The sequence below is a fragment of the Pongo pygmaeus genome, chromosome 13, assembly GCF_028885625.2.
Source record: "Pongo pygmaeus isolate AG05252 chromosome 13, NHGRI_mPonPyg2-v2.0_pri, whole genome shotgun sequence".
Lineage (NCBI taxonomy): Eukaryota > Metazoa > Chordata > Mammalia > Primates > Hominidae > Pongo > Pongo pygmaeus.
Window position 1 is genome coordinate 75,724,989 of NC_072386.2, and position 25,868 is coordinate 75,750,856.

At 42.9% G+C, this 25,868-nt stretch overlaps 2 protein-coding genes across 12 annotated transcripts in view; one reads left to right on the plus strand and one right to left on the minus strand.

Annotated features, from left to right (window-relative positions):
* Nucleotides 1–6,302, plus strand: part of NAA35 (N-alpha-acetyltransferase 35, NatC auxiliary subunit) — an 80,497-nt gene extending 74,195 nt beyond the window's left edge. For all 7 annotated transcript variants that reach the window (XM_054502336.2, XM_054502345.2, XM_054502348.2 and 4 more), the window contains 6 exons: nucleotides 533–669; nucleotides 1,496–1,563; nucleotides 2,252–2,392; nucleotides 2,690–2,812; nucleotides 4,891–4,971; nucleotides 5,901–6,302. In XM_054502336.2, the coding sequence (XP_054358311.1) occupies nucleotides 533–669; nucleotides 1,496–1,563; nucleotides 2,252–2,392; nucleotides 2,690–2,812; nucleotides 4,891–4,971; nucleotides 5,901–5,960 (610 nt within the window). In that variant the 3' untranslated portion in view covers nucleotides 5,961–6,302. The remainder of the gene's footprint in view (nucleotides 1–532; nucleotides 670–1,495; nucleotides 1,564–2,251; nucleotides 2,393–2,689; nucleotides 2,813–4,890; nucleotides 4,972–5,900) is intronic.
* A 3,875-nt stretch (nucleotides 6,303–10,177) lies between these two features.
* Nucleotides 10,178–25,868, minus strand: part of GOLM1 (golgi membrane protein 1) — a 75,098-nt gene continuing 59,407 nt past the window's right edge. For all 5 annotated transcript variants that reach the window (XM_063649647.1, XM_063649648.1, XM_054502352.2 and 2 more), the window contains 5 exons: nucleotides 24,786–24,915; nucleotides 20,457–20,616; nucleotides 19,453–19,719; nucleotides 17,342–17,455; nucleotides 10,178–11,939 (listed from right to left, as the gene is read on the minus strand). In XM_063649647.1, coding sequence (XP_063505717.1) covers nucleotides 11,863–11,939; nucleotides 17,342–17,455; nucleotides 19,453–19,719; nucleotides 20,457–20,616; nucleotides 24,786–24,915 — 748 coding nt within the window. In that variant the 3' untranslated portion in view covers nucleotides 10,178–11,862. The remainder of the gene's footprint in view (nucleotides 11,940–17,341; nucleotides 17,456–19,452; nucleotides 19,720–20,456; nucleotides 20,617–24,785; nucleotides 24,916–25,868) is intronic.

Here is a 25,868-nt window from a genome sequence, read left to right on the forward strand (position 1 = left end):
TATATATTTATATATATATCTCTCGTAGATTTGAAGACTTTTCTGGCTTAGCAGTGTTAATTAAAGTTCTGAAAAATTAGTATCTGGTAGAGAATGTTCTGTTTTATATTTCATTTATTAAATAAACTCAAGTAAATTGTAAATGTGAATGTTCTTAATTTTTAAGAATGATTTTATATAATGCCGATAATTTTTTATCTTTTTCTGATTTTATTTGCTTTGTGATTAAAAGAAAATATTTATAGACTGAACTGAACTGTGTTCTGATATAATAAAAACTTAATGGGCATTCATTTGATTTGCATATGTACATGTATAATTATCAAGAAATCTTCTGGAAAGTTGTAAAATGTAGAAAGGGAAAATTAATCTTTATGTTCATTTCTTGTAAGATCTAATCTATTATCTAATGAATGATCTGTTTTTAAAGACCTAAAGCATTATTTGAAATATCTATTGTTGTTAATACATGTGTTGATAAAGCTGTCTGATTTAGACATCTACCAGTAACTAACATTTTGTATCCTTTAAGGTATCTCTCTGAATTCCTTTACGCATGGTTGATGTCAACACTGAGTCGTGCCGATGGCTCTCAAATGGCAGAGGAAAGAATAATGGAAGAGCAGCAGAAAGGCCGTAGTAGTAAAAAAACAAAGAAAAAAAAGAAAGGTGCTGTGGATTATTTTTAAACTTAAGAACAGAGTGTACTTTAATTTCTACAAATAAATAGATGGAGAGCTACTCGTGAGTTAGTCATCATATTTTAGTTCTTGTTCCTCTTCTTTTCAGAAACGATAGAGACTGAGTCCCAGTATCAATGACATAAGCTTTTTGGTTCCTTTCCTTGCTTTCATTTCTTTGCTGTTCTGTGTATCAGAGAATCTTTGATCAAGAAGTAGCCACATGGAGTGTGCAAGCAAGATATTGGTGAGGGAACAAGACAGCAGGAGGCCAGTGACCTACTGACAGAGCCAGATAGCTCAGGAGGGCAGTAGTTCTGGAGCTGTGCTGTGGTAGTGGGCACCGAAAGATGGTTACAGAGCGCCTTGAGGCATCACCCAAGAACCATGAGGACAGAGAACTGTTTCAAAGGGACTGCCCTATTGATCACTTAGGGAAGGCTATAGATATGGCTTCAATTATTATAAAATACTACTTCATATTTCCTTAGGACTTAATAAAGCAGTTTGGATGGGTCATTAAATCACTGTATTCATGGGTTTCCTATATAAGAGGTTAAATCTCTGGTGAATTCAGAAAAGTTATAATTACTTTATACTGGAATTTTATAGTATTAGCTATTTGGGGACATGGTTATTATATTTTATTATTTGTAGATTTTGACCATAAATAAAATTTAACCTGTAGGAACACACTAAAGTTTTAATTTAGTATACAAGCTGAAAGATTTTTTAAAATTAGACTTACTTTTGCAGTAATGCAAGAGGGAGGAGGAAAAGATTATGGAAGATTATGTTTTTCTTTCTAATTACAGTTCGCCCATTGAGCCGAGAGATCACAATGAGCCAAGCATATCAGAACATGTGTGCTGGAATGTTTAAAGTAAGTTGTTGAAAGTGAAGTTCTTTTTGCCTTTTAGCTATATCCCTATTATATAGTTTATTTAAACTCTTTTCTGTGATTCTTTCCAGATTATAATTTCACCTTTGTTTTAGTTCCTGTCTGCTTGAAGATTACCTTTATTATCATTAATTTTTTCAACAACCATTTGAACCCTTGCTATGTGTGAGACACTTTGTACTGAGTACATTGCAGGAGGTACCAGTTCTATATGGTCCTTGTTTGAAGTCTCTAGTGACAGGCCAGTTGATGTATCTGTGACAGGTAGTAAGAAAAGGAAGAGAGTACTTCTGATTGACGATCAGGCAAGGCTTTGTGGAAGAGATGGAGTTTAGGTTTTTTAGGAGTGTATTAGAAAGAGGGTGAGCTCCACAACGAATGGCTTAAGCAAAAGCAGGTCTTTTCAAGAGGCAGTGGGTACTAACTCTTAAGTTGTACTTGGCAGTCCAAGAAATCATTTGAGGTGACTCACATTAAAATGCATAAAGCAGAACATGGACTTCTGTTTGGAAATAGGACCTGTGCTTATGACAATTATATGTCCTCATTTCTTCAGAAGTGTTTACTTGAAGGTTTTAAATAGCTGTTTCTTGTCTTCCATTCTGTATTGATGAGTGTTCACTTTTTTCATATTGATTTCATCTTTTTTCTTGTTCCCTTTTTCATTTAGACCATGGTAGCATTTGACATGGACGGCAAAGTACGTAAACCGAAGTTTGAGCTTGATAGTGAACAAGTTCGGTATGAACACAGGTTTGCTCCATTCAACAGTGTGATGACCCCGCCGCCAGTGCACTACTTACAGTTCAAGGTGAACCTGCTCAATGAAGTTGTTATGAAATCTTCAGTCTTAGACCTTCTTAGAGAGATGCTGTTTGTACCTAGCCATCTTGTTACATTAACAGTTATTATAAGGATAATATGAGGTAGCATATGAGGGTTGAGAATTATATATTACCTAGGAAAAAATAGGGAGATGTGCTGAATGTTTGCCCCAGTGCCTGTGTATGAGTGGATAGAAAATGTAGAATTCTTTAATAATTAGAAATGGGATTTTAGAGTTGTTCATATTAAACGTGTTTTGAATTATACTTCCCCTTCTTTTTAGGAAATGTCTGACCTCAATAAATATAGCCCTCCTCCTCAGTCTCCTGAACTGTATGTGGCAGCTAGTAAGCACTTTCAACAGGCAAAAATGATATTGGAGAATATTCCTAACCCGGACCATGAGGTGAGACTGGATTCACAGTAATTTTAGGGGAAAAGCCTGGCAGGAAATACATCTCTTACTGCTGGATGAAAGTTAATTATGAAAGTGAACTTTAATAGTGTTAATGAATAGAACTTGTCATGTTTCTGCGAAGGATTTCAGATAGTTTTGTCAAACTAACCTTGTCAGACTTCAAGTTATTTTAAGAATGAGGTGATGTAAATACCTGCTTTGTATAAATTTAGAAGTCAATGCAAAGACAAATTACAACTCAGAATCATAAAGTAAGAAGGATAAGCATAAGATCCAGACTGATCTGATTCATAGCTCAAAATGTTAGCATTGAAACATTTCTGTTTTAATCAGTAGTTTGTTAAAGGTGCCAGGCGTGGTGGCTCACACCTGTAATCTCAGCACTTTGGGAGGCCGAGGTGGGTGGATCACCTGAGGTCAGGAGTTTGAGACCAGCCTGGCCAACATGGTGAAACCCCATTTGTACTAACAATACAAAAAATTAGCCAGGTGTGGTGCATGTGTGTCTGTAATTCCAGCTACTGGGGAGGCTGAGGCAGGAGAATCATATGAACCTGGGAGGCGGAGGTTGCAGGGAGCTGAGATTGCGCCATTGCACTCCAGCCTGGGTGACGAGCGAAACGCCATCTCAAAAAAAAAAAAAAATTATTAAAATGTAACTAAGTCTTACATAAATACGAAAAATGACCTGGTCAGTTATCACTGGAACAACCTTATTCCACTTGACCAGTTAAAATAAAGGCTACTGCTTTTGGAGACTCTGAGATATCAAAATAAACTTGGAAAAAAAATTGTTTCAGGCTTTTGGTATTTTAATAATTTACCATATCCCTAATTTTATTGAAATACATTTATTTTCTAAAAGTTACTGTAACGTGTACATACTGTTTTGGGAAGTATATCTTGGGACCACTTCCATAGAGGGGTAGCTTAGCAGTGTTTGTCAAAAATCATTAATGCTTAGAGTCAGCAATTCTGCTTTTTGGGATTTATATAGAGACATGAACACATATAGGAAGTGAGAGTGACGAATATAAGAGTATTCATTGCAGCAGGATTTCTAATAGCAAAAAGTAGGAAGAAACAGTAGTATCCATCAACAGGGGACTGATAAATTATGATACATTCATACAGTGGAATACTATGCAGCCTTAAGAAGGATGAGGAAGATCTTTATGTACTGTGATGGAATGCTCATTATTTAAGAAATCTAAAAAGAAAGGTGCAGTTTAATATGCATAGTATGGTGCAGTTTCAATAAAAGGGGGCAAGGAAGCCTATATGTGTGTGAGTATAAAATATCTTTATACAGATAATATCAGAATTGGTAGTTTTGTTTCCTTCCTTGGAGGGAAGCAGAGTGCCTGGAAGAGGGATAGGAGAGACACTTTTTAAAAATTATATGTACCATCTAAGAAAATATAAAGGGGGGAATCTAAAAATTTGAGGAGCTACCTATGATGACATATTTCATTTAGTGAAACTTCGTTTATTCAAAGATGAGTCTGTGCTCTTAATACTATGCTGTGCTGCCTTTTCAGGACTTTGCAGCCTAATATTTTTGTTATTCAGGAAAGCAAGATAAGGTAGCCATTTCAATTCAGAGTTAATTGAAATGAAGTTCTATATTATTAAAAGAAATATATTTATAATTTTAAATTGCTTTTATTTAATAAAACGTCAACACTTCCATTATACAAAGTTTCTATTAGTATCTGTAATTAATAAATTTTGACTGGCCACAGTGGCTCACGCCTACAATCTCAACACTTTGGGAGGCCAGGGTGGGAGGACTGCTTGAACCCAGGAGTTCAAGACCAGCCTGGGCAACATAGTGAGATCTTGTCTCTACAAAAATTTTAAAATGAGCTGGGTGTGGTGGTGCACAGCCATTTGGGAGGCTGAAGTGGGAGGATTGTCTGAGCCAGGAGGTTGAGGATTCAGTGAGCCGTGTTCTTACCACTGTACTCCAGCCTGGGTTGACAGCAGGACTCTGTCTCAAAAAAGAAAAAGAGAAATTTTGACTATGAAGTTAATGTTTCAGTAGTTTTATGTTCATGTTTCAGGTTAATAGAATTTTAAAGGTTGCCAAACCCAACTTTGTGGTTATGAAGTTATTGGCAGGAGGACACAAAAAGGAATCTAAAGTGAGTACATTGTGGGAAAAAGAAGTGGTCTTAGATTATTGTGAAGTTTCATAATTTTTTCCAGTAAGATGTGTAAATATTACAGGAAAAATTAAACCACTGAACAAAAATCATTCTAAAAATTTTAGTTCAGCAGCAAAAAATTAGGGCTTGCCATTTTGTCTTGAGATGTGTATTTTGTTGAGTTAAAATTTCTAAAGTCTGCCTATATGTTTTCCATCTCCTTGCTGTGTAAATTACTGAATAACTTGGGGTAAAAAAAGAAAATTTATGTAAAGAAATTTTATGGGAGAAGTATGAGGTATTTAAAAGTCATCTGCCTTTGGGAAAGTGAATGCTTTAATAATGAAAGACTTCTTTGTAATGGCTCAGAAGAGGAAGAGTCTAAGCTTTTCTTGGTATTTATATCATCCATGCCACGTCAACATTTCAGAGATTCAGCGCTGTGGAGAGGCCAGCCGCGGAGGCACCGTGGGGGCATTGGCCTGTGTGTTGTGCGCTCTGTTTTCTTCCGTTGTTTCCTGTGTTCTGCCTTCCTCCTCTCCTGCCCTGTTTCCGACTGACTGACTCTCATCTCATTGCTTAGTTCTACCAGTTACCCTGGAACTAAAAAGTGTGCGACCCCTGATCTAACTGAATGCCTTTCCTATGATTTTTGACTATTTATCCTTTTTAACTGTTCTTCAAAGATAGAAAACAGCTGGTCAGCCTGTTTTCTTATGCTCTTCATAAAACTCAAAAACAAATTAATCAGTTTTTCTTCCAGATTAGTTCCTACCTTTTTTGTCATTAACCTAGTTTTTTAAATCTATTTTGTGCTACCTTGTTTCTAAGAACACAAGAAACTCTAAAATAAAAATAGTCTTTGTTTTGTGTACCATCTGAATATTTGTAGATACATTAATTGAGTTTCTGGTTTTCTTTAACAGGTTCCTCCTGAATTTGATTTCTCTGCTCATAAATATTTTCCTGTTGTGAAACTTGTTTGAGAGAGACTGGGAAGGTGGCCATAAAGGGGCAGAGTCTTCTTTCAGACCCCACTCTTAGAGGGCACATCACCAGGCTCCACATCACGAGAAGTGAGATGGATTTCTTGGATAACAACTCATTATAAGGAATACTTTTAGTTTGACAGCCTTATATGACGTGAATGAAAACTGCTGTTTTAAAGTGGTTTATTATGTTCCATGGAAGAAACTGGTCTTATTGAATGCATTGATGAACGTTATATGGTTTTATTACAGATTTAATCACAAATCATTTTTTATGAATGATTGAGTGAAAATAGTGTTTGTAAAGGTTAATAAATTTCTTGACAAAAAAAAAAAAAATGCACTGCTGGAGATGAAAAACAGTAGGTCTTTGTCCATGTTAAGAACTGAAGAAGGTGTGTGCTCTTTAACATTTGAGTAGTTCCAAAAACGTTATCCAAAAGAAGTTTCAAATCAAGAGATTAATTAAACACTTGTATGAGATTTTGGTAAAATACATTTAGAAGGGATTTTTGGGAGGGCCTCTAAATTACATGAAAATTGTGATTTTTATGTGTCATGACATCACAAATTATATATCTGTAAGAATACAGATGTGTAAAAAAAATCCTTTTAGCACTTTTAAAAGATTATACATTGTTTGCTGGTGACATTATTCAAAAAGGAGGCAGATAGAAATGTATATAGATTAAAATTTAGGTCTAGGTTTAAATGTGGTGTACTCCTTTTTGCTTTACTTCATATTCAGTTTAACCCATGAAACATTTTCAAATGGGTGTCTGTTCAGTATCCTCTGGCTTTGAAAAACTGACTACATCCCCCTGTGCTTGCAAGTGCCTGCTGCCAGAGGCCCTCCCCTTCCTTTCCTGCTTGTCCTGTGTCCGCTCTGATGTTTGCGGTGGCAGCTGTCGAGGCCTCTTGGGCCTTCCTTTTTGTCCTCTGTAGCAGGCAATACTCTTAGCAAAACGAGTTACTCTGTGGTGTAAATTGGCTTTGGTGGCTTAGCCTAAGACTAGTGACAGTTTTATGTTTGGTCTGTGGTTAAAAGGTTTCTCAGCTTCACATATCTTAACTCTGATTTGGTATCTTTCCATAAAAACATGATAGTATAGTGAAACTTTTCTGGCAGTACTTTAAAGCAGCTAACCTGACTGAACTTGCTAAGGGTGTTCCTGTTGCCCCTCTTTGCAGCTAATGAGCCCTTTTGGCTCTCCTTTCCAAGAGTGGTAATACTTGTGTTATTCAAGAACAGCCATTAGGTGTCCTGAAATTTCAGAACTGAAAAATCTTTAAAAAAAAATTTTTTTTAAGTAGCCTGTACGATAGAAACTTCAATTATGGAGAGACAAAGAGTATACCTGTTACTGATTTAGTTACTTTGTTGAGAATGAAAACGCTGTTTCTGGCTGGTAATTACTGAATGCTTTAAACAAAAAAAGGCCAAGGAATGGTAGGAAATAGGCAAGAAAAGAAACAAAGAATCAAAAGAAAAAGCAAAGAGGAAAACAGAATGAGCATGGACATTTGGCAAACAACCAAGAAGAGAGCCTGAAGCAAGTTAGAAAGCTGAGAAATTATTCTTCTTTCCCAGTGGCCAAGATATAAAGTATAAAAAATATGTCCCCCTTAAAAGCAAAAAAAGCAATGTAGATTAATGCAACAAGGGCCCTGCTAGATGATGGAATCACTTTTAATTAAGAGGGTGCGCTGACATTTTTTAGCCACTATGTCTGATTGGGTCTGCTGGTATAGACGAGCATCTAGGTTATTTTGAAGTAGGTCTTCCTAAGTAAAAGTTTTCCTATTAACCCATTATCAACTAAAAAAAGATTGATCAGTGTTAGGTTTATCAGTGTATGTTACTGACAGAATCATGTGGTTTCCTTTAAGTAGCTTTAATTTTTGGTTTTTAGTTTGTTTAGAGATGAGGTTTCACTATGTTGCCCAAACTGACCCAAACTCGTGGGCTCAAGCAATCCTCCTGCCTCAGCCCCCAGAGTAGCTGGGATTATAGGCAAATGCCTGCTTGGCTAGTTTTTATTTTTAAACAGCAGGTTTCTAATTATAAAAACAAATTTGCCATTTTATAATTTTTAAAGTAATCTGCCATTCAAGGTACTTACTGAAAAAATAGGAGAAATAAGACAGTCTCCTCTCGTAGAGCTTTTATCATCTTATGACAAATACAGAAAAGCAACAGGTATTGAAAATGCAGTGAAGAATATGCCATATGCTGGGTAGGAGAACTGCCCCACATGAAACTTTAGGTGACAAATCCCCATCGCATCTATTCAGGAGGCACTGCTGGGAAAAGGGTCCCAGACAGAATGTGCACAGGCTTGGAGGGGAGAGGGTAGCAGCCTGGCTGAAGTATAGAGCAGGAAAAGGATGGCGGAGATGAGAGACGAGGAGAAGCCGACACCCAAAACCCTGGGAGGCCACAGGTTAAAGATTTTGGACTGTATTCTGATATTGGTAGATTCTACTGAAGGCTTGTATGCAGGGATATGATGGGATCAAGTCAAATCTGCTTGCCTGAGAATGTTTGAAAAGGGAGGCAGGGAAGCCAGTCACGTGAGAGAAAATGTTGGTCTTAACAAAGGTAGTGGCAGAGCAGGTGGAAGAAAGTGGATGAAATCAAATGTTTTCAGAGGTGCAGCTAATGGGACATGGTAAATGAGAGTTTCTGCCAAAATCAAGGATGATTTTTCAGAAATTTTTTGGCTTTGGCAACTAGACGATGGTGGTGCCACTTGTGTAGATATCTAGGCAAGGTAGGAGACCAGGTTTGGGATAAAGATTGCTTTAGACATTCAGATATCTTTGGGACATCCTGGTGAAGATGGCAGGTAGTTTGGTCTTGAAATGGGAGGTGCCATCTGGGGTGATGAACTGAGGACTAAGTAACTATAGTCACTGTAATTTTCTGGGGGTTGCCATTGCTCAGGGAGCTCCTAGAGTAAGGGACTGAGATAGGTCGCAAGGAATAGACTTGGGAGGGCCAGGGAATGGGGAGGCCACTGAGGTGTTGGGACAGGCTGCAGGGAAGAGTACCTCAAAATCATACCAGGCCACTGTTTGACAAGTGTGCCTGTTTCACTGTTTTGTTTGCACAAGACTCTAAGTATATTGCCTTAAATAGTTAAAGCGCACCCTGTTTGGAAAACTTCAGGAGAGGTGGGTGTTTCCCTTGTTCCTCTTTGGCTATGCTCTGGGCACTGGAAAAAGCCTGCAAAGGAGACTTATCAGGAAAATAAGCAGAATGCAGGGCCATATGCCGCTCAAAGGCCATTAAGAGAAGGACTGAAAAGAGCCCATTGAATTTGGCAAGTAAAGATTGCTGGTGACTGGGGCGAGTTCTTTCTTGAAGGGGTGGGGCAGAAACTGGAAAGTCAGTTGAGGTGTAGACCATGCAGTGAGGAAAGAGCGACTCAACTGGGTTTGAAGAACTGACTTCCCCATATTCATACTTGCCCCACTCTATTTGTGGAGTGGCTGGTATGATCTTAAAAGATCATAAAATGCAAGCACGGTCACTTGACAACTCTACTTAAAATCCACTGTTCTCTAATGAATGACCTAGTCTTTACCCAGAATGCCAGTTTGACCCCTTCTGCCTCTCCTACTTCGTTTCTGCCCTCTCCATTTGGCCCCTCAGGCTGCAGCCACATTGCCCCCCTGAGACCCCCAAGCCTTTAGTATCAAATTTTGGAGACTCACATGAAGTAAGTTATTATCCAACAGCTCTCTGAGTGAGTCTTTTTAAAAACTGATCACGAGATCAGGAGATTGAGACCATCCTGGCTAACAAAGTGAAACCCCATTTCTACTAAAAATACAAAAAATTATTAGCCGGGTGTGGTGACACGCATCTGTAGTCCCAGCTACTCGGGAGGCTAGGACTACAGATGCGTGTCACCACAGGTGACTGTTTTTGTTGTATTTTGTTGGAACAGTCCATAGCCCTCTCCATTGTTGGCTGAATCTGTCGTGATCCCTAGGGCAGCCTGGAGAAAGCGTGCAGAGTGCACACATGCTGAGCACACAGCTTTCGGGGCACCGTTGGTTTTGACTTTGTACTGACAGCCCATCATCATCTCATTCCACAGAAGGTTTAAGGCAAACTGCCATCCTTAGTCCACAGTTTGAGGGTGGATTCTTTAAGGATCTAATAGAGGATGAAGGGGAAAAGCAAAAAACAGAGCTGTGACAAGTTTTAAAAGTTGAACAGAATATTTTATTTCTCAGAAATTCTATGCGTACAAATTAAACATGAGATGAATAGAGACTTTATTGGGAAAGCAAGAGAAAATTCCTATCAATTAACCCCAAGAAGGACTCAAAGTGAGGTTGGAAGAGGACTTAGAATTCTGAGTATGAAAGTACTCTAAGATTTTATCTAAGTTGCCTTTTCTGGGTGGGAAAGTTTAACCTTAGTGACTAAGGACATCAGATATGAAGAATAAGTTGGAGGTGGCAGTGTGCATTGCAAACAGGGCCTGCTTCAGTGACTGTGTGCCTGTAGTCCCAGCTACTCGGGAGTCTGTGTGAGGCCAGGGGTGCCAGTGTACCAGCTAGATGCTCGGTAACTTCTAGGCCCCATTTTCCCCTCTGAAAATAAGAGGGTTGGATCAAACGGTCTCTCAGGCCTTAGCATCTCAAATCCTGTGGATCCTCCTACTTACCCCTTAGAGAGCCTTACTGGGAAGTCAGTCATTAATGATGTGGCCAGTTATTTGCAAGTGGTAAGAACCTATTTACCATAAATAATACTAAGAACCAACTCAAGTCAAACCTTAATGCCATTGTTATTGTGAATTAGAATTAAGTAGTAATTTTCAAAATTCACATTAACTTGATTTTAAAATCAGTTTTGTGAGTCATTTACCACAAGCTAAATGTGTACACTATGATAAAAACAACCATTGTATTCCTGTTTTTCTAAACAGTCCTAATTTCTAACACTGTATATATCCTTCGACATCAATGAACTTTGTTTTCTTTTACTCCAGTAATAAAGTAGGCACAGATCTGTCCACAACAAACTTGCCCTCTCATGCCTTGCCTCTCACCATGCTCTGCTCCAGGTCAGCCCCTTTTTGGTCTGTTTTGTCAAAAACCTAATCTACTTCTTGCTTTTCTTGGTAATATATATTTATGGAAGATGTTGCTTTGCCCACACACATGAAGCAAAGTAAATACAGACCACAAATGTTCAAATTGTAAGCCACTTAATAGCGTTTTGTACATTAAAAATGACAAGGGTTATTATACAAGTAGCCTTTTTAAAAATTCTCACACAGAACAGCTTTGTATTTAGACTTAAAGCTGTTGCTACTTTGCTAGTGACGTTTGTGTTAACCATCAGTGCTCTAGGCCATTGACTGATTGTCAGAATCAGAAGTGACTGCACAAGAGCATTAGCCAGTCAGTCTGTCTTTCAGTGAGAACAGATAACAGGCTGGCACCAGCACTCGGCACAGCACGTGGACAGGACGCCAGAGGGAACCCAGAGTTCTCTGTCTCTCCTTCACAGCAGATGAACTCTTCTATAGGTGGCTGTTAATTTACACAAAGTTATATTCCAGAATCAGGAAGCCCCACTGTCGCCAACACTTGAAGGAGAACTATGTTCCATTTTTGGTGTTGAACTTCTCATGAAATACCTATTACCAAAAATTGTGACACCTTATTAGACACTTCAAAAGTACCCCCCAAAAGCTGTTTGAAAGACCATTCCATTTTTTCCTACACAAAGTACATACTAAAATTTCACAATAATCATCTTTAGATGTACATTTTATTTAGAACATTTCACAGTTTTCAGTATTCAGTCCCTCATGAACGTTTTATACTCATCTCTTCGGTCCTGTTGTGAAATATGTGATTCCAGTTCAATTCAGAGTGTATGATTCCGCTTTTCACGCTGATCAAGTAAATTTATGGTGTCTCTTTTCTGATCTTCAACATTAAAAACTAAAAAGGAAAAACACACATAATATTCTATAGAGTATTAAATGAGATACTAGCCCTAGGCAGGTCCCAGTTTCTTATCAATTTCTAGAAACTGTCATAAAGAGGACTATCTCCCACAGCAACACTGTAACTGGGAGTTGCATTCCTCATCAAGGACAAGATGGCAGCGGTGATATGGGAGGGGGACAGGGAAGGGCTGGGTAGAGAAGGGCAGGGTCCCTGGCAAGGGCTCCACCCTCAGGCCTGTGCCCATAGACCTAATGAGAACAAGGACGCCTGTCTTCATGCCCAAATGTTGCATTTTCCAAGACCACTCTGGCCTGCCATGCCACCCATTCTGTGCCTATAAAAACCCTGAGACCCCAGCGGGCACACACACAAGCGGCTGGACGTCGAGGGAACACACTGGCAGAACACATCGAAAGACGCCGACAGGCCATTGATGGTGGAACGATTCGGACGCCAAGGGAGATTCGGACGCCAAGGGAAATTTGGCCAAGGACAGTAGGAGGAGATCCCAGCTGCTGAGCAGCCAGGCTCCAGAGGAAGACTACCTTCCCATGCTATCCCCCTTCTGGCTCCCCAGACATCTGCGATAGCTACTTCCACCACTCAATAAATCTTGCATTCATTCTCCAAGCCCACATGATCTGATTTTTTCAGTACACTAGGGCAAGAACCTGGGATACAGAAAGCCCTCTGTCCCTGCGATAAGGCAGAGGGTCTAATTGAACTGATTAACATAAGCCGCCGGTGGACAGCTAAGCTGAAAGAGCGCACTGCAACACATACCCAATGAGGCTCCAGGAGCTGTAACCACTCAACCCTAGATGCTGCCGCGGGGTCGGAACCCATCCTCCCCACAACCGCCCGCCCGCATGCTCCCCCTAGGGGTTTGAGCTCCCCCTAGGGGTTTGAGCTGTGGGGCACTGAAGAAGAACGCCATACCCCCACTGCGTGCCCTGTGAAGGGGATAAGGGAACTTTTTTTTTTTTTTTTTTTTGAGACGGAGTCTCGCTCTATCACCCAGGCTGGAGTGCAGTCGTGCAATCTCAGCTCACTGCAAGCTCCACCTCCGGGGTTCACGCCATTCTCCCGCCTAAGCTTCCCGAGTAGCTGGGACTACAGGCGCCCGCCACCACGCCCGGCTAATTTCTTTTTGTTGTTGTATTTTTAGTAGAGGCGGGTTTTCACCGTGTTAGCCAGGATGATCTCGATCTCCTGACCTCGTGATCTGCTCGCCTCAGCCTCCCGAAGTGCTGGGATTACAAGTGTGAGCCACCACACCCAGGTGGAACTCCTCTCCTTTCAAAGGGTCCAAATGGATGACCAACAATGTGCCAGGAAACAAAGCTGAAGCACCTAAAGACTCCATACTTGTTTGTAACAGTGTCATAATGCCCCATATGCCATAGAAAATGGACAGTATCAAGTACACTCATGACATTTTAAATATAATCACCACGCTCCTGTGCGGCGTGATTCCCTTGCTACTGCACTTCTAATGGTACACGCTGCCTCCTGAGAGCCGTCCCGCAGCTTCAGACAGCTCTTGTGACTCCAAAGCTCTCCCTTTACAGAGCTGATGTCTGTATGTAGCTTCTACCATCTGGTCTTACTCTATCCTTTAACACACAGAAAACATAAAAAGGCACATCACAAATAAAACCTAAAACCACGGTCTTGATTTATAACTATGGCACATTAAATGGTAGTTTAATGACCATTAAATAACTGCCATATTAAATTAATGGTATCTGTTAAAGGCTCTAATAAAGTTGGAGCTAATGCTTTTTTCTTCTAATTTCCCTGGAGCAAGTAAGGTCTCACTATTTCAATGACACAATCTTAAAATAATGTTGAAGCTGATGTTGACGACATTTCTTCAACTTCTTCAAAGAGCTGACAAGGCACTCATTTTCTTTACCTTACACCTACTTTGTTTAAAACCTCGCACAACATCAAGTCCTTAGGACACCTGAGTGTAGGGAATGAGAGATCCAAAAAGGCTTCACCGCAAAGCCAATCATTTAGTAGGAAACTAGGCCCAATTTAAAAAGTTGTTAGAGCCGGGGCAGTGGCTCACACCTGTAATCCCAGCACTTTGGGAGGCTGAGGCAGGCGGATCACCTGAGGTCAGGAGTTCGAGACCAGCCTAGCGGACATGGTGAAACTCTGTCTCTACTGAAAATACAAAATTAGCTGGGCATGGTGGCATGAGCCTGTAATCCCAGCTCCCAACTACTCAGGAGGCTGAGGCAGGAGAATCACTTAAACCCGGGAGGCGGAGGCTGCAGTGAGCCGAGATTGTGCCATTGCACTCCAGCCTGGGCAAAAAGAGCAAGACTGTCTCAAAAAAAAAAAAAAGATGTTGTTAGAATAGATGTAAGACAGTGACCAGATCGTGAAACATGCTCAAGAACATAAATGAGTGGAGTCAATGACAAAGAACAGAGAGTTTGTATTTACTTCAAAGTCTGGCTGCTAGTGTATTTTGCCATTTGCCTTTTTAAAAAATTGCCTAAATGAAGACAGCTGAAAATTCAAATTAGGACTTGGATTCTAAAAATTCCAAACAACTCTGCCAATTGAAACAACTGACATCCTGGAGAAATATAAAAGATAATTTTTAGGGGGACATCGTTGAAGAATCAGACAAGCACAGATTGAGGGACTTTCGACCAAATAACTGAGCCACTATCCTTCAAAAAAGACCAACAACATAAATGATAAAGAAACTGCTCCACGATAAAGAACACTAAAGAGGTCTGACAATAAATGCAGCGTATAATCCTGAACCAGAAAAAAAGACATGAATTGGACACTCACTAAATTTCAACAAAGTCTACAGATTAGATAATAGCATTGTATAAACATTAATTTCCTTATTTTGGTAATTTTACTGTGGTTATATAAGATGTTAACATTTGGGGAACCTGGGTAAAGGGTATACAGAAATTTTTTGCTTTTTAAAGAAGTCTAGATTATTTCAAAATGAAAAGGTAAAAAAAATGTAAGTATTAAAACATTAAATGAATAATGCACTGCCCAGATGGTAATAAAAGAAGGCATTGTTAGCCAGACACGGTGGCTCATGCCACCCAGCACTGTGGGAGGCCAAGGCAGGCGGATCATGAGGTCAGGAGATCGAGACCATCCTGGCCAATATGGTGAAACCCCGTCTCTAATAAAAATACAAATATTAGCTGGACGTGGTGGCGCGCACCTCTAATCCCAGCTGCTCGGGAGGCTGAAGCAGGAGAATCACTTGAACCCGGGAGGCAGAGGTTGCAGTGAGCCGAGATCGTGCCACCGCACTCCAGCCTGGGCAACAGAGTGAGACTCCATCTGAGGAAGAAAAAAAAGGGCATCGGCAGGATCAGCAAGGCCGAAACTGAAGTGAAGTAGTTGTTACAACAACTCCTGCTGCCCTGAGAATTTCTGCTGAATTCTGAAGTTTATGATGATATTTTAAAAGTAGTTACTCTCAGAGAAGATGGGGAAGTAATTCATAGCCATGAAAACTGTTAAATAAAAAGGAAAGAAATCAAACATTTATCCTATCTACCTTATACAAACAATACTACTGAGGTGTTTTGTTTTTTTTTCCGAGACGGAGTTTCACTCTTGTTGCCCAGGCTGAAGTGCAATGGCACAGTCTCAGCTCACTGCAACCTCTGCCTCCCGAGTTCAAGCGATTCTCCTGTCTCAGCCTCCCAAGTAGCTGGGATTACAGGCATGTGCCACCACACCTGGCTAATTTTCTTGTATTTAGTAGAGACGGGGTTTCACCATGTTAGTTAGGCTGGTCTCAAACTCCTGACCTCAGGTGATCCACCATCCTTGGCCTCCCAAAGTGCTGGGTTACAGGTGTTAGCCACCACGCCCAGCTGAAGTGTCTACTTCTAAGAACATTCCAATTAACAACATAAAAATGAATTGATACAGGCATTGACCATCAACTGGCATCACAAAAAGAAAGACACCAGGTTGCAGTCAGCCAAGATCGTGCCACTGCACTTCAGCAAGAGTGACAGAGCGAGACTCCATCTCAAAAAAAAAAAAAAAAAAAAAAAAAAAGACACCAGACATGATGTGCCTCCCGATGAAAGAACACACCACCACTCATCTTACCGAGGGCTTGAGCCTGGACCTGAGTCTCATCAAGCCTCTGGGTGTAGCTGCCACTCTATAGAAAAGAGAAGCCAGGAGAACTCACTCAACTCCCCCATGACTCTATAATCAGCAGTATTCAGGCTGTGGGAAACTATAGTCACATGGCTTGGGTTCTTTTGTTGTTGTTGTTGAGATGGATTTTCACTCTTGTTGCCCAGGCTGGAGTGCAGTGGTGCGATCTCGGCTCACTGCAACCTCTGCCTCCTGGGTTCAAGCGATTCTCCTGCCTCAGCCTCCCGAGTAGCTGGGACTACAGGCGCATGCCACCACGCCTGGCTAATTTTTTCTATTTTTAGTAGAGACGGGGTTTCACCGTGTTAGCCAGGATGGTCTCAATCTCCTGACCCGGTGGTCTGCCTGCCTCGGTCTCCCAAAGTACTGGGATTACAGGTGTGAGCCACCACACCTGGCCCAGAAAAATGAATTTTAAGAAAGAATACTATGAGTCCATAGTGATACCAAAACAAACAAGTATGTTGGAGGAGGGAGAGGAGTTCCTTAAAAAATGTCAAGTAATAAACGTGCTGGGATGGCAGCATGTAAAATGTCACCACTTGGGCAATGTTCATCAATGGATGGTAAAGCTACACAAGTTCAAAGCATCCTCTTCTAGATGACTATTAATATCAAAAGGAAAATGGCCTTCTGAGACCCTGTGGGCACCACGTTAGCTAAGGGATCAACCAACCACCTGTAGGACCATCTGCTGTTATGCCTCCTGGGGAGAAGCAAGAATTCATTGGCCTGAATCCATCACAAGCAAACAGACAAGGCCAGAGTTTGATACATTCTATAAGATACTGGCCTGGACTCTTCAAAAATTCAAAATAATAATACAGAGGGCAGCTATCATAGCTGCTTGGAAGCTCTATGCACATACTGGGGCTTTTCATCTGGGAGGCAGACTGATCAAGTAGTGACCTAGCCATTTTGTTGGGAAATCCCTAAATGTCACTGAAAAATCATCCTACTTAAAGACTTGAGCCACACTGAATATGTTTCTAGAAACGATGCAGACTTTCCGAATGGTTTGCATCACCTTGGGCTTCTCAACCCTCACCTCCCTCCACTGCCCCTGGTTTAAAGGCTCCTAAAGAAGAGACGATCTCCTTGAAATGACCCATTAATTACAATATAATTTTGGGGATTCATTGGATAATCACAGTGAGGGACCAGAAAAGGGAAATGAAAGGTGACCTCGTCACCGACCTAGGCCCCATTCTTACCATCTATGTTTCTGTCATTCCCTGCCAGGGCTGCTTGCTTGTCTGTCTCAGATTCCGCCTCATTTTCATCCATGTTGTAGTCACCTTCTTCTCTCAGTTTCTGCTGGTTTCTCCCTGTAAAATTAGCACATAAAACATAAGCTACATCATTTCTGTCTTGATGTCACAGGAATATCAGAGCACAGGTGCTGGGGGTTAGCCATATTTGCTCACAATCAGATCTGTCTGCTGCCTCTCTGGAAATGGTAGGGATGCATGGGCTGGCTTCCAGGACAAGCACACGCATTATGTGTACTCCACTTGGACTCGGAATCTAGAGACAGCATGGCCCTAAATACAAGGGTGCATTCTAGGCTGAACATGGAGAAACTAACGACCCAAATCTCAATTTTTTAAAGAGATAATCAACTCAAGATAAAAGAAAGGTGCCACTGTTTTAGGATGGAATGGATATCTACAGCTAATGACAGCATCTCCTTAGAATGGAGAGAGGAAATGGAGCTGCCACTGTGAGCCACGTGAGATGGTGTCCCTCATACTTACAGTATGAGAGCACCCATTACTCTATTCATCCCTGGAGTGGGCAGCAGCCAGAGAAGATGAGGACAAAAGGCTTTCAAGAGACCTACTCAAAGGGTTTAACTTACATATTTTATATGTGTATGCAGGCTGGTAAACAAAATCTTTTTTTTTTTTTTTTTTTTTTTTGAGATGGAGTCTCGCTCTGTCGCCCAGGCTGGAGTGCGGTGGTGCAATCTCGGCTTACTGCAACCTCCGCCTCCCGGGTTCAAGCGATTCTCCTGCCTCAGCCTCCTGAGTGGCTGGGATTACAGGCATGTGCTGCCATGCCCAGCTAATTTTTGTATTTTTAGAAAAGATGGGTTTCACCATATTGGCCAGGATGGTCTCGAACTCCTGACCTCATGATCCGCCCACCTCGGCCTCCCAAAGTGCTGGGATTACAGGCGTGAGCCACTGCGCCCGGCCAAACAAAATCTTTTTTAAAAGTGCACACCTGGAAAAGCAGCTCTAGTCTTTCTCTGGCTCACTGCCTGGGGTGGAAACTGCACAGGCCTATGTGTCCAGTGCGTTTCTTTAAATGAGGTCATCACACCTGCGTCTAGAAGCAGGTGCATCCTGCAGGCACTATGGCATCTCAGGCCCACCTTTGTTACGCTTTGTGACCAGACGCTGAGGGATCTGACACTGAAGCGCCACAGGCTGAGCCAGCCAGTGGGATCTCCCCGCCTCACACACCACAAGCATCTTCTTGCTGGGTGGGCACGGAACACAGGGACAGAGCAGGGATACTTAGAGGGAGGCTGACAAAATGCAATTCTTTAACTGGAACTTGGGAGGACACATTCTTCAGTAAGACACTGAAGTGAAAATTAGATTTAAATGGCATCAAGGTAACTTCTGCAAATAAGTGTATTCTCCCAATTCTGTGCCTTGGTCCACCCCAGAGCGCAGGTGTCATGTCCTCAGAAGTGTTCCTGGCGCAGGTGGGAAGGACATTTTCCATATCTGAAGGGACTGAAATACATCCTGGAATAGTCGGTTGATCTCCGATTCCTACCCTTTATTTATTTAAAAAGAAAAAAGTCAACCAAACCAAAAAGGAGTGATTCACATGTCATTTTTTCTCAATGTTCACATATGCATTAACCTTCATCTACCCAATATTCCTTCCTTCCTTCAATCATTCATTCACTAGGCACTGATTGTCTAAATGGTACCAGACACTGCATGACAGTGGACATACAAAGATGGGGCATGTGGCCTGCCTGCCAGGAGGGGGCGTCCACTTGATGCTAAGCACCCATCTGCAGGCCACCCACCTGCAAGGTCCCCTCGACTCCCTGCCAAATTGCGTCTAAAACCTCGAGTTCTAGAGCATATGCTGCTCTTCCTTCCCGCCTCCCTCTTGATAACGAATAAGAAACCTTCAAAGGAAAAGGAATTGGCAAATTGTGGACTGCTGTTTGGTACAATTCAGGGTGATCTGTTGGTGCTGGGAAGGAGATGGAGGTGGGCTGGGAAGGAGATGGAGGTGGGCTGGGTGTCTGGTGGAAGGGAGTCCACAGCGGCCCCCGAAGCTTCACACCCACCTTCCCTGGCAGCTTCCTGCTCCTCCTCCTGTCCGTCGGGGATGACAAGCTGGTCTCGCTCAGGGCTCTCCATCTCCGGATTTTCCTGGCTCACTGACAGGGCAGCTGGCACCTGTGGGGTCTGGCCCAGTTCTCTGGCTCCCCCGAAGCCTCTTCCACCCACAGGTCTGTCTTCCACCACCTGCTCCCGGCCTGGCTCCTGCGGCAGCCCCAGCCTGTCCCTCTGCGGCTCCTCCTCATTCACCACCTGGATCTCATTGGTTTCCTCTGTGCACAGAACACAGTTAGCTGTGACCTCGCCAGCATTTAATTTAAAAAAAAAAAAAAAAAAAGCAAAACCTGGTGCCACTCAATTCCCAGAGCCTTCCCAAGGAGTGGGGGTGGGGTGGGCTGCACACAGGAGAACAACCAGGTAGCTCCTTTTGTGACCTCAGCCACAGACTGCAGGCCTTTCTGTGCCTGCAGCTCATTGTCAGAACCGCGACGAAGGGAAAAGTAGCTTACTCAAAAAAAAAAAAAACAAAAAAACAAAAAAACAAAAAAAACAAAAAACCACCTGGACTAAATTACCTTGACAAGGTATAAAGGGAAGAGGGTATCCTGCTGAGTGACCTGATCGTCATGTCCGCTGGAGCAAGCACTTGGGAACCAGGGCAGGCAGGCCCACGCGGGGCTTGCTCAAGGACACAGCAGCCTCCTGGTTCCCAGTGTCTGGGGCTCAGCCGCCTCCCCTGAGTCCCACAAGCCCACCAATGTCCTGCATAAAGGTGCAGCCTGGGCCTTTCTCTACACAGCTGCCCAAAAACAAGGCACTTCGTTTACAAGGAGGAGACATCAGTCAGAGAAGCCCCAAAGCCCCAATTCCAGGGGCCCAGAGAGACACGTCCCTGCTCCTGGCTGCACCGCTGCCGGGTTCACTGACTGCCTCAGCAGCTTGCTGGGACTGCTTCCTCTGACGGGGCTCTGGAGAGCTGGGAACAGGGCAACTGCTGGGCTCTGCTTACCTTTCTCAACTTGTTTCTTTGAATCCAAAACCACTTCGGAACTGGGGGCTGGTGTCTGGGACTTGCTGTTACCGAGCACGTTTCCTTTCCCTTGTGGCACCTCTGTGCGTGGCAGGCCTGCTGCCTGCAGCCTGGGCTGAGGCTCGCTGAGGGCTTGGAGCTGAAACAGAAGCACAGGACAGCCAGCCAGGGCAGGGCTCTGTGAGCAGAAGCGGTACAAGAATCCCACCAATGCAATGAATCCCACCAATCCCACCACCATATCCTTCCAACCAAGACCCCGAGAAACACCACGGTCTACTCTGGTCACGCCCTGGTCATGTGGCGTAAATCAGAAGACAAGAGGTTGAGTCAAGGTCTCCCAGAAAGTACTGTCAATACAGAATAAAACTGGGCAGTGATTCTGCTGAGAGGAAGCACTTACAGAATAATAAAATACCTAGGCGGAAGATCAACAACAAAAAAGACATGAACGACACAATACTCCTTGACGAAACAAACATCTGCAGAACCCTCAGCCCAGCAAGGGCAAACACACCTGCTTCTCAGGCACACACAGAATATTTTCCAGGATGGACAAATGGCAGGCCACAAAGCAAGCCTCCATACACTTAAATAACTAAAATCACACAAAGTAAATTATCTAATAGAAATGGAATGGATTATAAATCAATAACAGGATGAAACTTATGACATGTGCAAATCTTTGGAAATTAAACAACACACTCCTAAATAACCAATGAGTCCAACAATAAACCACAATGCAAATTAGAAAATGCTTGGACAGCCAGGCGCGGTGGCCCGCACCTGTAATCCCAGCACTTTGGGAGGCTGAGGCGGGTGGATCACCAGAGGTCAGAAGTTTGAGACCAGCCTGGCCAACATGGTGAAACCCCATCTCTACTAAAAATACAAAAATTAGCCAGGTGTGGTGGCAGGCACCTGTGATTCCAGCTACTTGGGAGGCTGAGGCAGGAAAATTGCTTGAACCTGGGAGGCAGAGGTTGCAGTGAGCCGAGATCATGCCATTGCACTCTAGCCTGGGGTGAAAGAGCGAGACTGTGTCTCAAAAAAAAAAAAAAAAGAAAGAAAGAAAATGCTTTGACACAAAACAAAAACACAGCATACCAAAACTTATGGGAAGCAGCTCCAGCAGTGCTTAGAAGAAATGTACACCTTCAAGCATCTGTATTAGAAGACTTCCAGTTTTCAGTTCCTCATGTGAGAAGCTTGGAAGTCACCACTTAGTCCTAACAAGTAAAAAACTAAACAGACTGAAAAGTTATCAGCTCTTCTTGGATCCATAGGAGAGGTGAGGACAGAGTGTAAATCACTGTCCTTAAGCCTGGAGACAGACAGCCCAATATAGCGAGTCCCGGCTCACCAGGACAGGCTCCAGCAGACATCACCACGGGAACTGGTGTCGGGGTGAGAGAGCCTGACCTGTCCAGTTATGAACTGTTTGAGGCTCAGTGTGGATGAGTCTGAGAGTTAAAAACCTGCCCTGGCCGGGCGTGGTGGCTCATGCCTGTAATCCCAGTACTTTGGGAGGCTGAGACGGGCTGATCACCTGAGGTCAGGAGTTCGAGACCAGCCTGACCAACATGGAGAAACCCCGATCTACTAAAAAATACAAAATTAGCCAGGTGTGGTAGCGCATGCCTGTAATCCCAGCTACTCGGGAGGCTGAGGCAGGAGAACTGCTTGAACCCGGGAGGCAGAGGTTGTGGTGAGCCAAGATTGCGCCCTTGCACTCCAGCCTGGGCGATAAGAGCGAAACTCCAACTCAAAAAGAAAAAAAAAAAAAAGAAAGAAAAAACCTGCCCCAGTCATAAGGGACTCCCATACTTATGAGTTTTACCCCTAGGAGCTCAACCAGGCTCTCAGTGAATATCAGAGAAAAATCGGCTTGTGCTTCCAGCAGTGTGGCAGGGAAAGGAACCATTCTGAAACAGGCCAGAGTGCTCTATTCTCCTTAACCAGGCTGGCCCTCACGAGGAGTGCATTACCCAGAGCTCCTGCCGGCATATTATCTGAGCCTAACTGACGTGGGGGAATGAAACACCCAACTCCAGTAAGCTCTAGACTTCCAGGTGGGAGAAGGAAGCTACTCAACTCCAGCCCATTCCAGCCACTCTGTCCTACTGGGGTAGGGAGTGGGTACTGAGGAGAAGCATAGGGGACATTCACAGCCAAGGGACTCAGGCTCACTAAAACACTCAGGCTCACTAAAAACCCTCATACTTTGACAGAGGTGCCAAGACAATTCAGTGGGGGAAAAGCAGTCTTTCTTTCAACAAGTGATTACTGAGACAACTTGATAACCACACACACACACACACACACAAGAATGAAGTGGGAGCTCTACCTCACAACATATGCAAGAATTAAATTAACTGAAAATGAATCACAGGCTTAAACGTAAGAACTAAGAATGATAAAACTCTGAGAAGAAAATGTAACAGTAAATCTTCAAGATCTTGGGTCAGGCAAAGTGTTACTAGATATAACACCAAAAACACACAACAAAAGAAAAAATAAATAAAATGGATTTTGTCAAAATTAAGAACTTTTGTGCTTCAACTAAACACCAGCAAGAAAGTGAAAAACCCCACAGAATTGGAAAAAAAACCTTGCAAATCATATATCCATTATCATATATCTTTAATAAAATAGATTTTAAAAAGTCTTACAATTCAATAATAAAAATCACTCAATTAAAAAATGACCAAAGGACCTGAATATCTTCAAAGAAGATATACAAATGGCCAATGAAACATGTGAAAAGATGCTCAATATCATCACGGATATCATAGTTATTAGGGAAATGCAAACCCAAACAACAATGAGCTGCCACTCCACACCTGCTAGGAAGGGTATCATGAAAAAGGTAATATCAAGAGTTGGCAAGGATGTGAAGAAACTGGAGCTCTCATAAATTACTGGTGGCAGTTGAAAATGGTATGGCCACTTTGGAAGAAGTCTGGGAGTTTCTCAATAGGTTAAATATAGATTACCATATAACCCAGCAGTTCCACTCCTAGGTATTAACCAAGAGAAATGAAAACATATGAGCATACAAAAGCTTCATGTTCATACGGCATTATTCATAATAGCCAAAACATGGAAACACTCCAAATGCCCATCAACTGATGATGAATAAACCACATGTGGTCTATCCACAGGATGGATTAATCAGCCATTAAAGGGAATGCAGTACAGACACATGCTGCAACCCCGATGAGCCCTGAAGTATTCATACTCAGTCAAAGACGCCAGACAGTCCGGGTGCGGTGGCTCACGCCTGTAATCCCAGCACTTTGGGAGGCTAAAGTGGGCGGATCACTTGAGGTCAGGTGTTCAAGACCAGCCTGGCCAACATGATGAAACCCCGTCTCTACTAAAAATACAAAAATTAGCCGGGTGTGGTGGTGGGTGCCTGTAATCCCAGCTACTAGGGAGGCTGAGGCAGGAGAATCGCTTGAACCTGGGAGGCGGAGGCTGCAGTGAGCTGAGATCGCGCCACTGCACTCCGGCCTGGGTGACAGAGCGAGATGCCCTCTCAAAAAAAAAAAAGCCAAACACAAAAGGCCACACATATATGATTCTATTGACAGGAAATTGTCCAGATGAGGCAAATCAAGAGACACAAAGTACATTAGCAGTTGGCTGTCTAGGGCTGTGGGGACTGAAGAGAGAACTAAGGGATACAGGGTTTCTTTTGTGCCAATAAAAATGTTCTGAAATTGACTGTGGTGATGGCTGCATAACTCTGTGAATATACCCAGAACCCATGAATTGTAAATTTTCTATGGGTGAATCATAGGGAATGCAAATTATATCTTAATAAAGCTGCTATATTTTTAAAAAACTCTCAAAGATCACCCAGAAGGCTTCAAGCAGCAGCTTCGTGGGCTGTGCTCTGCACAGGAGGTGGAATGACAGCATGAGACATGGAGTCGGCCAGACCTGAGGTCTTGATGGGCTCTACCACTGACCAGGTGGTGTGACGCTGGCCACAGAACTTAACCCCTCCCATGGGGCTGGGGTCCTCAAATCAGGAAAACAGCAACTCTCTCCCAGGCTGGCTGCAAGCTTTAAATACAATAATTCCTGTAAAGCCCTGAGCCTGGGAAGTGGGGCTGAAGGCCAGAACCCTTGGTTAGGGTCCAGTCATCCCAGGACCAGGTTCTGCTTTGTTATATCTCAGGGAGCCAAGCCCACAAAGGAGGGCAGAGTCCAGAGAAAGCCAGGCGGCACATAAAAGAAACAAAATGTCTGAAGATAGGGGTACCTTCTAGAAACTCTTGGTAAAAATTCCCCAGTTACCTGCTGTCTCTGGTCGTTGTTTTCACTCAGGTTTCTGGAAGCTACAGCTTCATTCCCCTTTTTGGTGACCTCTTCTATTCGCTCCTCACACTGTTCCTTCACCTCCTTCATCTGATTGATGCACTGGCTCCTTTGGTGAAAGAAAGCAAAGGAAGGGCCTGATGTCTATGGCTGTGTCTCTGCTGGACGGTGACATCCACTTCCATAAGAGACACAGACCCTCTTCCTGCTTCAGGCACTTCATCTGAAGAGGGCACTTAAGACAGGGCAACACATGTCTGTGTTCAACAATTAAATGACCAAAAGAAACACACTAAAAATCATCATCCCATTGTTCTAAAACAGTGAACTTTACTGATCAGGAAAAAAATTTTTTTTAACATACAATCTGTAGAATAATAAAAAATATATGTATTGGTCTTTGTCCCTGGCTACTGGCACAGAGCTCTTAAAAGCCTTGGAAGTTCCTGAGGGGGTATCTGGCTATTTACAACAAGCCCCTCTGGACCATACTTGAGTTTATACTAATAAGGGGGTCTTGGAGGTGGGGAAGGATGGGCGTCAGATAGTTTCAGGACAGAGGCTGACTGCCAGAAGAACTAGTCACATGACTGGAAAGTTGGAACTTTTAGCTCCACCTCCTCTGGGGAGGGGGGGAGGGGAGAAGGAGTGGAGATTTAGTTCAACTCTATGGCCGATGGTTTAATCAATCATGCCTATATAAAACACTCAGACAAACTCCGGACCACAAGGCTTGGGGAGCTTTCTGGCTGGGGAGCATAACGATGCACTGGATGGGGGCGGCTGACTCCACAGGGCAGCCATTCCTGCCTTCCGCATGGCGCCAGCCCTCGCCTTAGGACTCTACCACTGGGCTGCTCTGTAAAAGTAAAAACAGCTTTCCTGAATTCTGTGACAGTCATTCTGGCAAATTATCAAACCTGAGGGGGTGGCGGCTAACCCTAAAGCTGCATCCAGCCAGGCAGAAGTGAGGGTGGCTAGGGAACACGTCAGACTTGTGGCTGGCATCTGAGGTGGGAGCAGTAGTATGGGAGGGAGCCCCTTAACCTAGGGGGTCTGTGC